This window comes from Drosophila albomicans, chromosome 2L (assembly GCF_009650485.2).
Source record: "Drosophila albomicans strain 15112-1751.03 chromosome 2L, ASM965048v2, whole genome shotgun sequence".
Taxonomy (NCBI): Eukaryota; Metazoa; Arthropoda; class Insecta; order Diptera; family Drosophilidae; genus Drosophila; species Drosophila albomicans.
Window position 1 is genome coordinate 6,502,434 of NC_047628.2, and position 16,439 is coordinate 6,518,872.

A 16,439-nucleotide genomic window follows, 5' to 3' on the forward strand; every position below is an offset into this window, starting at 1 on the left:
AAGATAGCTCCGCAACTTTAGCGTAACATATCGATAAAAAAAAAAATCTAAAAAAAAACTTTTTATTTTCGTCTTTTTACATAATATTTAGTCTTAAATTAAAAAAGTTTAAATGTAAAACTATAGAAAACTAGATTATCTTTCTATTAAATCCATGTTCGTCAAATTGCATGTAGTATTTATGCACTAAAATTGTGAATGAAAAAATCATCAAAATATTCCAGAAAATTCAATTTTAGTGATTATTGCCAAACTATTATTACCATGGTGGCAACACATGTAACGGCCGAAAGTTAGGCCACGCTTTTTGAAGCTTGGTGGCAACTCTGGAACATAACGGAATAATGTTGTATGATCTGCTAAATTGCTGCACAACAAGTGATTTGTAAACCTTGTACCACTAACCATACACATTAAATTATATTTTCAGAATTGCCTTAAATTAACAATTCACATCTTTGATCATTGCATCTTATCGTTTGATTGAAGCGTATTGCAGCATGTTGCATGTCGCGGATGGAAACATTGAACAAATTGTTTCACATTGCAACTATGCAACTATATTTTATATCAGATAATATTCATATGAACTTACATTTTAAATCTTAACATTGCACGAAAATATAATATAATAAATATTTTATATTCTTTTGAAGTTGTTTTTGAATTCATTTTCACATTTATATAATTGATTGCGGACATAAATTTAACTAGACCAACTAAAATTATTTTTCTACTTCAGTAATAGATTAAGTTATTTAATTCAACAGCTAAAGATTTATCTTTATCAACTGTTTAAAAATTGTTAGCTATTCTTTTATTGCAAAATATTATTAATAATATTAATATTTAATTTTAGATCTCTTGTCTGCTTCACACTTTTTTTCAAAAAAATAAAGTTGAAAATTGCAATTATCATTTTAAATATATATTTATACCCGCTACCCATAGGGTAGAAGGGTATTATAACTTTGTGCCGGCAGGAAATGTATGTAACAGGTAGAAGGAGGCATCTCCGACCCTTAAAAGTATATATATTCTTGATCAGCGTCAACAGCCGAGACGATCTAGCCATGTCCGTCTGTCCGTCTGTCCGTCCGTCCTTCTGTCCGTATGAGCACCTAGATCTCAGAGACTATAAGAGATAGAGCTATAATTTTCTATAATTTTCGACAGCATTTGTTATGTTTGCACGCAGATCAAGTTTGTTTCAAATTTTTACCACGCCCACTTCCGCATCTGCAAATCAAAAAAATCGAATAACAAGCGTAATTTTAAAGCTAGAGTTACGAATTTTGGTATATACAGTAATAACTATAGTAGTTATGATTCCTGATTTGGTTGCGATCAGAAAAAAATTGTGGAAGTAATTAAAGAAATACTTTTGTATGGGCAAAACGCCTACTTACTTGGGGTCTGAGTTGCTTTGGCTGACAATCTGGTATATTGAGCCGTCTATGGTATATTTTGAATGCGGTACTATATCGATATACCACATATACCATTTGGTATATTTTTAGTATTTTTGCAGTATATTTGGTATATTTTGAGAATAATACCGCAAAATATATTGCTTTTATTCAAAATGGGTAGCGGGTATCTCACAGTCGAGTACACTCGACTGTAGCTTTCTTACTTGTTTTTCTTTTGTTCGACTTATTGAAAATGAACAGATCAGAAAGATTATAGTTGTTGATGAGAAGGATTAAAGAGGAAAGTCAAAGAAGGCATTAAATGATATTCATAATAATTTTTAAGGTATGACATCTATTTTATTTTATTCCTAGATATATCAAGATAGTAGGGGAATAAGTTTGTGAGTTAAGTTAGCTAATAATTGAATGAATGTGATTTAAAAAGTGGAATTATAACTTCAATAAATACAATCTCAAATTACATTTAAATTTAAACCAGAAAAAAAACAAAAGTAATGTTCGAGAAAGTTAATATTTTAAATTGTAAATTATTTCCTCAGATATCTTTGCTATTTTTTAATGATGACACCTTTTAATTGCAATATATTAAAAAAAGAAGTGGCTAAAAAAAGAGAATTAACTCATAAAACATATTTTTACTCGCTTGTCATATGAATAGCTGGAAAGCAACAACTCTTAAAATGTTCTGAATATCTTAAGGTAGTTTAAATTGTACTAGATGAAAGAGTATCCCATAGTCAGTCACACTGTCAACGTTAATAGCAAATCAACGAGAAAGGAAAGCAAAATAAAAACAAAACCAAATGCCATTCAACTAATATGCTGTCAAACGGGTTTTCGCGAGACTACATTGAAAAACAAAAACAAAAAAAATTAAAACTTAAATAAAATAAACAAAAGCAAAACGAACTCGAATCAAGTTTAACGAGTGGGATGTCTCCTGGCTTTGCTTTTGCTTGGTTTTTTTATGGATAGAAGACAGACGATAGCTCTCATATCCAAAGAGACAAAAAGTAGCGGCAATCGATCGATCGATCGCTGTTGGATCGCTGGCTCTATAGAGGGTGTAAAACATCTTCTCAGTTAGTCGGAGACGCGCGTGGCGAATGAAGGTGACGCATCCGCAACGGGGCTATTTTTGTGATTAATTTTTAGATGTGAGCGATTTAGAATAGGCAAATGCTTCGATTGTAACGAGCACAACACACAACTAATGCTCAGTCGACGGCTGTCTCAGTGCAAATCGTATGAACGCAACGAAAAATAAGAAAATTCTTGATTTGTAATTTTGTTTATAAAAAGAAAAACTTGTGGATTGCACCCAGAATTGGGTCAAGTGCATAGTTCGTGTGGAACAGTTGACTGAAAGAGTGTAAAACTGAACGCAGAGTGCTGGAGGCAAGTGAAAATTGGCAGAAGAAAAACAGATGCAACAGGGGAAAAGCGGCATGTGCAGCAACAGTTTTAAAAGCACTGGGAATCTCAGTGCTCCTCCAACTCAAACAATACCTAATGGCCATATTTCAATTCAAAGCAGTGTTATAAATTAGTATATAACTATATTTTTATATAGTTAAAGTGTTATTAGGCATATGTAATTAAGCATATGGTCAGCAATTGTGTCTCAAAGCCAACAACAGTTTTGAAATCATTGTACATAAGCGAGAGGTGCAAGTCTTCGCTAATACTCATTTAACAAAAAGTGGCAACGCTTTGTGCTTAACAGAATTTCATAAATATGTGCTAGATAATAGAGAAATAATCGTTGCGGACATCGATGTTTTTAATGTTTAATAAGCAAACATCGATGTTGATAATGTTATAAATTGTTAATAATAGTTACACACCCGAAAACTGTGTACTTAATACGTTAGAAAGCAAAGTGTTTAAAATTACGCGCCTATTTCGTTTACAGCTCTTGACTTAACAGCATTTACGGTTAACAGAGCAATAACAGCGACCAACAACAGCCATGAATCAATGCCTGCCTGTAAACGCAAAGATGTCGAAGGCGAAGAAGGTTTTGGATGAGGCGCGTGAGACTCAAAATCGGGAACTGGACCTTGTGGACAAGGGTCTGGTGTCCTTCGAGGAGTTGCCTGGACTATGTGAGTAACGCATGTGTAATATGCTTTAAGAAATAAGTGAAAAATGTATTTAAAATGCTGAATCCCACGCGAAATCTATGACGCCATCGTCATCATTCCGATTGATGACGCCAGCTTCCATAAACAAATCATGGCAACTACATATATCACTGCAATTGAATCAACGGTTTACCGTCGTAACTCGTGTTATAAGGAATATGCTTTTTACGACAATTTGATATTGTTTGGCAGTGAAAATTAAAAAGAAAAAACGCCCAATATTTATTTGTTTCAATTATAAATAGTAACAGAACGCAATATTGTCATCCCACTCGCACCTTTGCCTGTTGCACGCACATCGTAAAACAGCTGTTTGTAGTTTTGTGATTGCAACCCAGTAGGAAATTGGCTGCGCTTACCAAACAACGCAAAACATTGCAATAATTACACCAAACATAACTTTAGTTGAACTTATGTCTTATACTTCGCAGTTAACATGGCCAATATCACAAGGCTGACGCTGTCCCACAACAAAATCAGCATTATTAGTCCAGGAATCGCCAATTTGCTGAATCTGGAAATACTGAACCTCTCCAATAATCAGCTAACCGAACTGCCAGTTTCCCTATCATCGATGCCCAAGCTGCGCATTCTCAATGTGTCCATCAACCGTCTGGACAATCTTCCCCGCGGATTCGGGGCATTCCCAGTTCTAGAAGTGCTCGATCTGTCCTATAACAATCTCAATGAGCACGTGCTCCCCGGCAACTTCTTTGGCATGGAAACACTGCGAGCTCTCTACCTGGGCGACAACGACTTTGAGTACATCCCAAAGGAGGTGGGTCAGCTAAAGAACCTGCAAATCCTCGGACTGCGCGACAACGATCTTTTGGAGCTGCCGCGCGAAGTAGGCGACTTGCTTCGACTGCGTGAGTTGCACATACAAAACAATCGGCTGCAGGTCTTGCCACCAGAGGTGGCACAGCTCGATTTACTCAGCAATAAGTCAGTGATGAAAATGGAGGAGAATCCCTGGGTCAATCCCATTGCTGAGCAGTATTTGCTGGGCATTAGTCATGTCATTGAATACCTCAAGACCGAAACATACAAAATGTGAGTACGAAAAACAAATTGTTGATCTTCTCTTAACTGACAATCTGTCCAACAGCATCTACAATCGTCATATGCAGGCAGGACGCAGTGGGCCACCGCCGCCAAAGGCTGACAAGAGCAAGAAGGCATCCCGAGTGCGTGCCTAAGGACTTCTTGATCCTGGAAATGATCCTTGTCTTGTCCAGCTGTCAAGAGGCAGCTCTTTGTGTTTTCGTTTTAACCAAAAAACTAGATGTGTTTTATATACTAATTTTTAAGTATTTTGTACAATTAATATTTAACTGTGAAAGTGCCTCAAATTGTTTGCTAACAAATGTGAATAAATACTATTTTGGACAAATAAAAAACAAACGTTTTTTTGTTTTGTATTTTATAAAACAGTCAGCACTTGGTTTTTATTTTGAATATAATTTTTCTTATTTTGTTTCGCAATAAAAGAATAGCTAACAATTTTTAAACAATTGATGAAGATAAATCTTAAGCTGTTGAATTAAATAACTTAATTGATTACTGAAGCAAATCTTGGAGACAATTAAATTTTGTTGGTCTAGTTAAATGTATGTAAATGAATTATGTAAGTGGGAAAATTAATTAAAAAACAACTTCAAAAGAATATAAAATATTTATATTATAAGTTTTGGTGCAATGTTAAGATTTAAAATGTAAGTTCATGTGAATATAAAATATAGTTAAATATTTTCACGACGATGTGAAACAATTAGATCAATGTTTCCATCCGCAACGTGCAACATACTGCAATACGCTTCAATCAAACGATAAGATGCAATGATCAAAGATGTGAATTGTTGTCTAGGAATTTAAAATACTCGGAGCTTAGTGTAATATTATCAGAATAAACATGATTTTGGCCTTATCATCATTTGTGTAAATTTCAAAGGTCGATCCTTTTTCCAGTCTTCCCATTCAATTCCATCAATATCCTTTCCAATGTCTTCTTGTATATATTGTCCATTAAAATTGCTATTTCAAAACATAATTTAATTAATATTATTTACATTTTTTACTTCATAAATACCAATTATAGCAACCGTCATCGTAAAACCACCAGCCTGAACTGAAATAGGATGCACACTCTTGATTGGAAAAATCCTTATCTGGTGCTGAAAATTTTAAATATTTGTGAAATTTCAATGAGTCGCCAGCATCGCCTGAATACGTTCCAAGTTCTTTTATTCTATAGTCCTCTGTCTCGCTACCAATAACAAAATTGTTGTATCTGGCATATCGTGTTTCATTAGAAAAGTCGCCAAGGAATATATATAATTCATGGGGCTGGGATTGTGTTAGCAAGTGAAGCTTCTCGAGTCCAATAAAAAATTCTCCACGCAGGATCTCCAAAACCTTCTTTGTACTCTGACCAGGTTTTATTAAAATCCACACTACCATCCTTACGTCGCTGTATAACAGTCCATCCAGTTCCAGCTCCAGGCAAGCTCGATTCACATGAAACTGTCATTGTTATGGGATTTCGGATCGTATGAAGCTCCGTCAATTTGCCAAAACAACTGGATGTCTGTTTATAAGCAGTGATCTCATTCTGAAGTGCTTTAGTCTTTGCATTTTGTGATTGCAATTCCTTAATTTCTTCATCTTTCGACATGATTTCCGATTTAAGGTTAGTTATTTGCATTTCATATTGAGCAAGAAGCTTCCGTTCATTTTGACTATGATTTTCAAGTAATTGGTTTAACTTTGACTGAAGCTCCTGTTGATTCATATTATTTCGAATCTGACTTGTTAAAGATTCGTTTAATTTTGACTTAAAATCGTTTAGCATTTTATATTGATTAATAAGTCTCTGTTGATTGGCATTGTTATTTTGATACTTATTAATCAATTTGTTTTTTTCTTTGATCAATTCATTTAAGTTTTCTATTGTTTTCGCCTGCATTTTAACCGTATGCTGCAACTCGTTATTTTCTTGTGTCATTGTTGAGACCGTGTTGACGTATTGTAGAAGGGGTTTCACTACCTGATAGCAATAGGTGCTGCATTGATCATCCAATTGGCACTGAAGTGAATATTAACTTAGAATTCTCTTTGAATTATATAATTTCACTAAGATATTTACCGAACAATTCACTTGTGATGTCATCAATAAAACTGCCAATATACACGTATACGCAGAAATATTCATTTAAATTTTTTATTCCGATTCGTCTCACAACTAAAAAACAACTGAACGCAAAGAAACCAGAGCTAATTGTATGTAGGTTTAGAAAGCCTTATCATTGAATTTGTTGCTGTTGTTGGCATTTTTCATAAATTTCATAAATTTGAGTCCGCAAACATAATCTTAAAGCGCTGAATGACCAGATCACCATACAAACCAAATCAAATGTTGCCACCAGAGGTCGAATTACTTCCTACCAAATCTTATTTAGGTATATTGAAACAGTTCTACACTTAAACAAATAAGAAAGCTGCAGTTGAATGATACCCTCTAAACATTTGAAATAACCGAAAAATAGTGCGGTATTCATTTTGAAATATAGTATACCGAATTAATATACCACAAAAATACTAAAACATGTCGAACGCTATAATTGGTATATTGATATAGTACTACACTTCAAATATACCATAGAGTGTAAAATATACCAGATTGTCAGCCAAGTAGTAAATAGGTTTTTTTCCATACAAGAGTATTTCTTAAATAACTTCTAGTCACTGAGATCTAGGTGTTCATACGGACGGACAGACAGTCAGACGGACATAGCTAGCATCGTCTTAGCTGTTGACCCAGATCAAGAATATATATACTTTATGGGATCGAAGACGCCTCTTTATAATAATACTCTCTCAGAGTTCATCTCTCAGTCGAACAAATAAATAACAAAAAACTTTTTGTATTTTATAAAATAGTAGTTTTGTTCTTGTTTTTATTATCATTTCTTATGTTCATTCTTTTGTTTTTTTTGTTTTTTGTAGCAGTGTTTTTAGCCTTAAATTCAATTAATTAATTCAGTATTTAGTAATTAAATTAATAGTTAAATGTTTTTTGTTTTTGTATGTTTGTCTGCAATAAACTAATAGCATAGTTTTTATGTGTTTGTTTTTCATTCAATTTAAATTTAATTTATATTTTATATTTATATATATATATATTTGTATATATATGTCAATTTTAGTAATTACTGTTAAACTTATTTTTGCTGCTTGTTTGTGTATATTCAATTAAATTTTAATATATTCCACTTAATTTATGTTTGTTTTCATTATTTCTTAGAAATTTTCTATTTACATGTTTCATTTAGTTAGCAAGAATTGAAAAATTGATGAAAAGAAATGCTTTGACTAAGGAAATAAACAAGTTCAAAGATTAGTCAACATTTCATTGGCCTAGATAATTTGAAGTGTATAAATGGGAAAATGAATTAAAATGTCTTTACAAAAATAATTGAGAATTGAGATATAGATACACACATAGTACTGGGAACTGTTATAAAAAAGAATTAGCTACTTCCATATTGCAGTCAATTTGATGTTGAGAAGATTTAGACAAAACGAAAACACAGACAAAAACAAAAAACATAAACTAGAAAGCCTATTTAAAATACAACAAATAGATATATATACTATATAGATTGTATAATTATATTTCTTTAAGACGAATTCTAAATTATCGAGGATATACATGCCATTTACGATTAACATTTAACATAATCAGTTGCTGGCTAATAAACAGCTCATTACAAAATAAAGCTTTAAACCTAATACAATAGATGACAATTGAAAGTCAATACTAAAATTATATAAATTATAACTACATACATAATATGTGGATCATCTTGTGGATCAACTTCATCGACTTATTCGTATCGTATTGTTTATGAGAAATAAGAATTGTAATCATACTTTGATTATTGAATTGCTTGCATTATTCGATACTGGTTCCGGAAAAAGTATTTAAGTTTAAGCTTTTATGGAAAAAGACTTTGGCAACAAATTTCATAAATTCTCGTATCGTAAGAATCGAAAATGTGTTAATTTATTTAGTATCATTTTTTTTCTTCTCTTGCTGTTGTTGTTGCTAGTTTACAAATGCAATTTTGACGGCTTTAACTAAAGTCTTGGCCAGTATTACAGTTAAATACGATTTAAATGCTTCGCTCTTGTTGTTCTTTCTGTCGATTAATTAATTTGCACCTTTTTACAGAACATAGATTTGCGCTTGGAAATTTTAATTAATTTTTTTTTCTTGCTATTGCTCGTTAGTTAAGGTTCGACATTTATGTGTGATGTTTGTTTATTTATTCCATTTTATTTTTTTAATTTTTATTTATATATTTTTTTGTTGTATTTTGCTTCTTTTGTAATTTTGTATTTTGGTTTTTTGTTGTTGATTTCCCATTCATTAAATATTGGTTTTATTCATGTGGTTGCTGCTTTGTAAATAAGTACGCACAATCAATATATTATATATGCATGTATATATGTATGTATTGTATATATATATATATGTATATATATTTGTGTGTGTTTTGTTTATTTACTATATATTATGCAATCTGCCGTTTTAATTATTTATATTAATAATGATTTGCATTTCCATATCAATTAATTTAATCAAAAATATCTTTCCATTTTTTTTTTTTTTTTTTGTTTGTCTGTTTGTTGGTACATATGAAATTTCCTTTTCCCTCCTCACTTTTCCTCTTTCCTCTTGCTTTTTTCTATATTTCAATTTTGCTCTTGTATTTTTTTTTTTTTTTGCATGCTTTGTTTAAATAAAAATAATTAGCATAAAAATTACATTTACATTTAGTTTGAGTTCATTTGATTTTTGTTCTTGTTGTGGCTGTGCTAGCTGTAGCTGTTGTTGTTGCCGTTGTTTTTGTTGCTGTTGTTGTTGTTGTTGCTGCTGCTTCTTTTGTCTATTTACTTTTGGTTTTTTATGGCGCTCCGACGTCAATTTTGTCTGTCAAACTTTACTATTGTGGGGCACCCGCGTCGTTGACTCATAGAGGCCACGCCCCAACGCCGCGTAGGCGTCAGCATAGGCGTGTGGTTGCTGTTGCTGTGGCGGTGGCTGTGGCTGTTGCTGATGTTCTTGCTCCTGCTGACGCTGTTGGTGGTGCTCCTGCTGTTCCTGCTGATGTTGTTGTAGCTGTTGGTCATGCAGCGATGTCGGTCGACTATAGCTTACTTGTAGCGGCGGAGGGGGCGCGACGCCTATATTCAGCATAGAGAAACGGAAAAGGGGAATCACATTAGAAGTTAAATTAGTTTTCTTGCCCAGTTGCTTGCTGTGGCGCCACTAAGTTGCCCCGTGGGGAGGCCACTTAAATTTAAGCCACATCTCGCAACATATTAAATATCCCATTCACACAAATACATATCAAGTTTTTAGTACTTTCTTATTTAGAGAAACAAAATATGCAAATGAAATGTTTCTCTTTAGAGAGTATTTCATTTGCTAAATGTTAGTAAGAAGTGTTAGGAAAAGTAAATATTAATAAATTAAACAATTATATAACTGTTGCATTAACCAACTAGAATTGAATATTAATTTTAGGGATCACCTTTTTTTGTTTAATATTCAATTCTTTTTGTTGCAATTATAATATTAATGTTAGTTGAGTGTTAATTTGAATTTCATTTAATCATTTTAGTTTTGTGCGCATGCAATAACAAAAACAACAACAATACAATAGGAAGGGTAAATAAAACGGATCCTGAGGCAAATCAAAATATCGAATACAAAACATAAAAAAAACAATATAGTACAAGTTAAATCAATTCCAAATACAAAACTGACAAAACAAAACATGCTGCAAAAACAAGACTACAAAATATGCTGGACAAATACAGTTGCGTTAGTTGAATCGAGGGGAAACGAAATCGAAACGAAAGCAAAAACTTCATTTTTGTAAAAGATTCTCATACCAATTGCAGTTCGAATTCAGTGTGGTTTTTGAGGGGGGAGGGAGGTAAAGCGTTTCTTGGAACGATGGATGGAGGTGATGGGGTTGTTCGAGTTGTCAGTTTGTAGTAGTATGGCATATGAATAGGCCGTTCCAATTCCACGCGTTTCACTTAGTAGACAATATTGCGACGCGTCTTCGCGGCCGATGACGATGACGATTTGTCTTTGCTGCTGCTGCGACTGCGGTTGTTGTGTTTGTGTTGTTGTTGTTGTTGGGCTGTGTCTTTGGCTTTGGCACTTTTGGCGTTTTTACTACTACTGGCCCCCGAGGGCGTGGCTGTGTTGTTGTTGGTACGTGATGAACGGGACTTATTGCGTGGTGGTAATTCTAATTTGGTTTTATGTTTGTTTTTTTTGCATTTTGCATTTTGGGAAACACAAACGGAAGGAAAAAAGAAAAAGAAACGACAAATGTAAATTAAATGTGTGTTTTGTAACAATAATCATCAAAACATCTCCAATTCTTTCTTTCTAGCTCATTTTCTAACACTTGCAATACTGCAGCTACATAGAGAAGAATCTGGCGAGGAGGGAAACGCACCTTTCGGCGCATAAAACGCTTGTGGTTGTTGTTGTAGTTGTTGTTGCTGCGGTGAGAGTGCTTGTTGCTGCTGCTGCTGCTGTTGTTGCTGTGCATTGGCCTGCGGCAGCGGCAACGGCAGCTGTGCTCGAGCCACAACACCGCCGCTGCTGATGGCCGCCTGCACACCACCACCTATGGCACCCGCGCCCGCCCGTTCCCGCACCCGCGCCTTGCTCGGCTCCATACCCAGAACGTGCTCCTCCAGTTGCCTGCGGCCGTCCACTGCTGCTGGGTCGCGTGCCACGCCCATCGCTGCGTCGCGCTTGGTTCGCCGCCGAGTTGCGACTCGCGTGGCTGCCGCCTGTGGGCAGTGGCACTATCGAGTGCCCCCCCTGATGACGATCCCATTCATGCGGATGCGCATTCTGATGATGATGCGCTCGTCCACCGCCGTGTCGACCAGCTCCTCCACCTCCACCCCCACCGCCAGCACCACCACCCGACGAACCTCCTCCACCACGTGGATAGTGTTGCGCCTCGTGTGCTGGCGGTGGAATGCTGCGTGGTCCAGCGCCACGCTGATGCGGATGACGTTGCTGTTGGGATGCAAGATGAAAGGGCATTTAGTAAAATGAGTAGGAAAGTGTAGTGAGTAGAAACAATTATTCAGAATCATTCTTAGTGATCTTCAATTACTTGAAATTACAAATTCCAATACATCTTAACTTCCAATGATAACAGTCGAATGTTAAGTCTATAAAAGTTTACATTAACAGAGCTGTTAAGGTGCTGTAATTGAATTTCAGCTTGATTTTCCACAATTAAATTATTCGTTCATAAGTAAATTATCATAGATCATTTACATTATTTTTATTCTTTCGTCTACTAAGATCTGATCTTCAATATGTGAAAGTATTATTATATATAGACTAGCAAAGATAACTTAACAGTCAAATGTTAAGTCTAAAAAAGTTTACATCAATAGAGCTGTTAAGGAGCTGTAGTTGAATTTCAGCTTGATTTTCCACAATTAAATTATTCGTTCATAAGTAATATTATCATAGATCTTTACATTATTTTAATTCTTTCGTCTACTAAGATCTGATCATCAATATGTGTGAAAGTATTATTATTCATATCATTCTTAGACTAGCAAAGATAACTTAACAGTCAAATGTTAAGTCTAAAAATGTTTACATTAATAGAGCTGTTAAGGAGCTGTAATTGAACTGCGGCTTAATTGACCACAAGTTAATTATTCGTACATAAGTAAATTATCAGAGCTCATTTACATAACTTTCATTTTCATAAGATCTGATCTTCAATATGTGAAACTACTTTAATATTACGAGCATATTTAACATAACAGTCGTAAAGCCTCTTAATGTTCAATTCAAGGTACACAGTGTTCTCATATTTTAAAGGCGCACGTAGAGTACAAAAAAATTGTAAATATATATTGTCTAATACAAAAATTCATTAATAGCGCTATTAAGATTTATTTCTTTTCTCATTTTGCTTTCATTAAAAGTAATCTAAAAAAAGATATCCTTTCCATTAATGTTTTTTGCCGTCCTGATTTATTTTAGTATTTTCAAAATCTATATTTATGGAATAAAGTATTTGTTTTTGTAATCTTAAAAGATTGGTAAAGCCCTAAAGTATCAATAAATGTTATAAACAAATTTCAAATCCATTCAATTTATCTAATAGGAAAATAAGTAACAATTTATTTGCTAATTTTATATACTTTTCCAATTTGAAAGCTGCTGTAACTAATCTGAAATATGCTAAACTGTCTTTTTAAGTCCGTGATAGTAAAAACCCACTTAAGTCAAGATCATCAAACAGACAGACAACGAAGTTTAATAGATCACAGATACAATCTTCTGCCCTCTACCCACAATTTCTTTGGGCAGCAGGGGGTATTGCAACATGTTGCAAGGACTACTTACCATGCGTCGTATCGTGTTCATGGGAGCACGAAGCGTTTCACTGATGCGTCGAGCACGTCGCTTCTTCGGATTGGAGCTGGGCGTGTGCACGGCACAGCACTTGATGAAGGCGCCCATGATGACGATGAATCCAACGCCCATCAACACCACCAGATACCAGTTGCCGGTGATCCACTCGGCGACAGTGAGCAGCGTCTCGCGATTGAGCAGCAGATTCTTAAGACGAACCAACGGACCGTCGGCGTCGACAGCCCGACACTTGAGGAACACATCGCAATAGCCCTGGAAGTTGTCGCACGGCGAACCAGGCTGCAGACTGATGCCACCTCGTTGAATGTTGTATTCGGCGGCAAATTCACTGGTGCTGCGACAGGTGGCAGTATCGTTGCCATCCTGACAGGCAAGTTCGCACAGTTTGCGCTTGTTCACGTGAGGCAAAGTGGACGAGGTGAGGAAACACTTGGTCATATTCCAGAGCAGACACGGTGAACCGCTGCACTCGCCCCGTATGCAGAGAGCGGTGCCATTGTTGCACATTGTCTTGTCATCGCGATGTCGCGGCTCGGGACACTCGGCTGTGGTGCCATTACAGGTGCTCGACCAGCTGCACTCCGTCTCCTCCTTGCACTTCTGATAGGCATGCGTGGGCACAAAGGTGCACGAGTTGGAGAGACAGCAGGGACCCTGCGATGGCGAGCATTGTGTCTTGGCACGTCGTTTGCAGCCCTTGGCACTCGAATTGAGTGATTGATCGTACTCGCTGATCAGCCTGGGATAGCAGCACTTGTCCTTGCACTCCTCCTCGTTGAACCCACAATCGCATTCCTCGCCCGATTCCACGATCTTGTTGCCACAGAACGCTCCCTCCGATGCCTTGAAGCAGTCTCGCTTTGAATTGCCCACGAGCACATCCAGCACATTGGAAATGTTGCGAATGGAGCACGGCGAGAATTTCGAATTGTTGGGACGATCGCCGGACGTGGCGCTGGCAAACATTATATAGTTGCCATTCAGTCCACCAGGTCGACATTCTTGTGGATAGTCGTGCTAAAATAGAAATCAGTTTATTGTTAATTGTAATGCAAATACTAAATGTTATTTAAAGATGGGAGAGAAAGTGGAATGGATAAGTGTTTTAATGTTCATTTTAATTTGTAGAAGGAGTAAAGAAAGTATTCTAGTTTATAATTATAAAATAGAATAGAGTAAACAAAGTATTCTAGTATTATAATTATAAAATAGAATAGAGTAAACAAGGTATTCTAGTTTATAATTATAAACTCTTTTTACAAACATTATTTCTTATTTGTTCATTCAATTCAAATTAAAAATTACTGATAGTAATTATATTTGCGATATTTTGAATGAAAAGTTTATAAAATAAAAAAATAAACGAATTGTTCCGGACTTTTCTAAACATTTATTTTTGAATTGCTATAGGAGTTTTCTACTTTTATTTTGCATAATGATACATTAAGTTCATAACTTAATTTTTCATAAATTTCTTGTTACGGTTTCTTATTAAACCTTTCTTACCGGTGATCCAAAATTATGTCCAATCTCATGAGCCAACGTCAGCTGAGAGACTTTCGGAGGCACTCGACTGTTGTAGTTGACAAAGGTTATGATGCCCGTGTTCAATGAACGCTTTGTGCTCTGGTATTGTCCGCCCACAGTCTCAGTGTAGGTTTTGTACTTTTCACAAATGCCACCCGAAGCACCTGATGCACTGGCCACCCAGGCCAAGCCCAAAGTACCGCCAGTGAAATCTCTGTCAAGGCAAGAGAAACAATGTCAAATCCTGGACAATTGAATACATCCATTCTACTTACCTGTATGTAAACACATAGGCCAGACAAAAGTCCGAGTGATCTTCTAGGGAGTGCAGATTCAAAAAATTTGATACGTCCATATGCTCGTTGCAGAATGCATTATGTGGTCCGTTGTGGGAACTCCGACAGGCAGAGTCGTCGTCAATTTTGATACGTTGCACCTGGCGAATAAAAGCAAATATTAAAAAACTTCAGATACAGTTTCATGAGAGAAGAAATAGTAATTAAAATGAAATATATATATATAAAATACTAGAATAAAAGTTAAATTGACATTTTTGGAAATTTAAAAAATGTATATGAGATTTATTCTCTTATTCGAAGAATCGATTTATAGTGAAAGTTAAATTGAGGTAAATGAAAAGCAGATACAAATTTTAACATTTAATATTAGGAGTTTTCTATCAATTTAATTTAGAAGAGTTTTTCATAGATTTTAGGTCATAAATTGTGTTTTCAGTGGTGTGTATCTTAGAATATATGAATATATTATTTTCTTTTTTTTAGTAATTTTAGTAATTAAACTTGATAAATTTTAAATTCATTTCTGGATTTAATGAAGCGTTCAACAGTCGCTTATTTAAATCATGGTTTGCACATTGATGCATTCCTTGACCGAAACGCCAGCTTTAAGGCCGCGTTAATAAACTCAACTCCCAACAACCAGCGAATGGCTTCCAACATAATTGTTGGGTTGTCTGAGGCTCAAGCGTCCTCCTGCCTTTACCCCTTTATCATCATCATCATTGGGAAGAGGACAGAGGACTCTTTGTTCTTGGTCCATTGTTGGCGCAACGTTAACGCTGTTGGCAATTGCCGACCACAGGGGGCGCTGTTGTGCCAATTCAATTCACTTCACTCCCCCGCACACACACACACACAAACAGACACGGACACAGCACTCACCTCAAAGCGTATGTTGCGATGCTCAGTGCGTCCATCGAACTTTGTGTTGCGGTAAATGTAATTAACGGCCGTCACATGATGTGCAATCAGCGATGTGATTTCCTCGCGGGTTTTCTCATCCACCTCGTACTTGTGATCCCGCCCATGACGATCATGCTGTAAGTACAGATTGTTTCAGTCAGTGTTGTGAATTAATTAACAAAAGCAAAAAAAAAAAAAAATCACGCAGTCGACTTTTAGGCGATGCGCGTAATAAAAATCTCAACCACAATGCCAATGCGCTTGACATTCGCAGCACACAGACGCCCCCGCAGGGGGTGTGGCAAACAAAGCAGCCAGACAAACAAGCGACCTCCCGAAACCCCATTTCTGAATTACCCCAATACATCCCAATACACACACACACTCATACTGACGCACACAGCAAGCACTCTTCAAATATATTTGTATAAAAATGCAAATTCAGCTAAAACCCGTCGAATATTTTTGCTGAAGTTTATTCGGTTTTATGCGCGCGTTGAGCGGGTGGCTTTGGGATTACCAACAGAGACAGAGAGAGGGAAAGATAGAAAGAGAGAGAGAGAGAGAGAGGGGCAGGGTGACCGGGGGTCTATCATCGTACCGCTAACGGCAGTTT

At 35.8% G+C, this 16,439-nt stretch overlaps 2 protein-coding genes across 2 annotated transcripts in view; one reads left to right on the forward strand and one right to left on the reverse strand.

Moving 5' to 3' along the window:
• Positions 1 to 3,351: 3,351 nt before the first annotated feature.
• LOC117564317 (ras suppressor protein 1) lies at positions 3,352 to 4,887 on the forward strand. Its single transcript, XM_034243019.2, has 3 exons — positions 3,352 to 3,544; positions 4,015 to 4,636; positions 4,692 to 4,887. The coding sequence occupies exons 1-3, from the start codon at positions 3,409 to 3,411 to the stop codon at positions 4,780 to 4,782; spliced, it is 849 nt and encodes a 282-aa protein (XP_034098910.1). The 5' UTR covers positions 3,352 to 3,408; the 3' UTR covers positions 4,783 to 4,887.
• Positions 4,888 to 7,501: 2,614 nt separating this feature from the next.
• LOC117564311 (disintegrin and metalloproteinase domain-containing protein 10) overlaps positions 7,502 to 16,439 on the reverse strand; it is a 131,863-nt gene continuing 122,925 nt past the window's right edge. The window contains 7 exon segments of the mRNA XM_034243007.2: positions 7,502 to 9,832; positions 11,128 to 11,320; positions 11,322 to 11,705; positions 13,065 to 14,111; positions 14,601 to 14,835; positions 14,897 to 15,057; positions 15,803 to 15,958. Of these exon segments, the coding sequence (XP_034098898.2) occupies positions 9,582 to 9,832; positions 11,128 to 11,320; positions 11,322 to 11,705; positions 13,065 to 14,111; positions 14,601 to 14,835; positions 14,897 to 15,057; positions 15,803 to 15,958 (2,427 nt within the window). The 3' untranslated portion in view covers positions 7,502 to 9,581.

Excerpts from the sequence above, each read along its gene's own strand:
- LOC117564317 (XM_034243019.2), top strand. The coding sequence starts at position 3,409 with ATGAATCAATGCCTGCCTGTAAACGCAAAGATGTCGAAGGCGAAGAAG. Across the intron at positions 3,545-4,014 it reads CGAGGAGTTGCCTGGACTAT|TTAACATGGCCAATATCACA; the intron begins GTGAGTAACGCA and ends TATACTTCGCAG. Across the intron at positions 4,637-4,691 it reads AAGACCGAAACATACAAAAT|CATCTACAATCGTCATATGC; the intron begins GTGAGTACGAAA and ends TCTGTCCAACAG.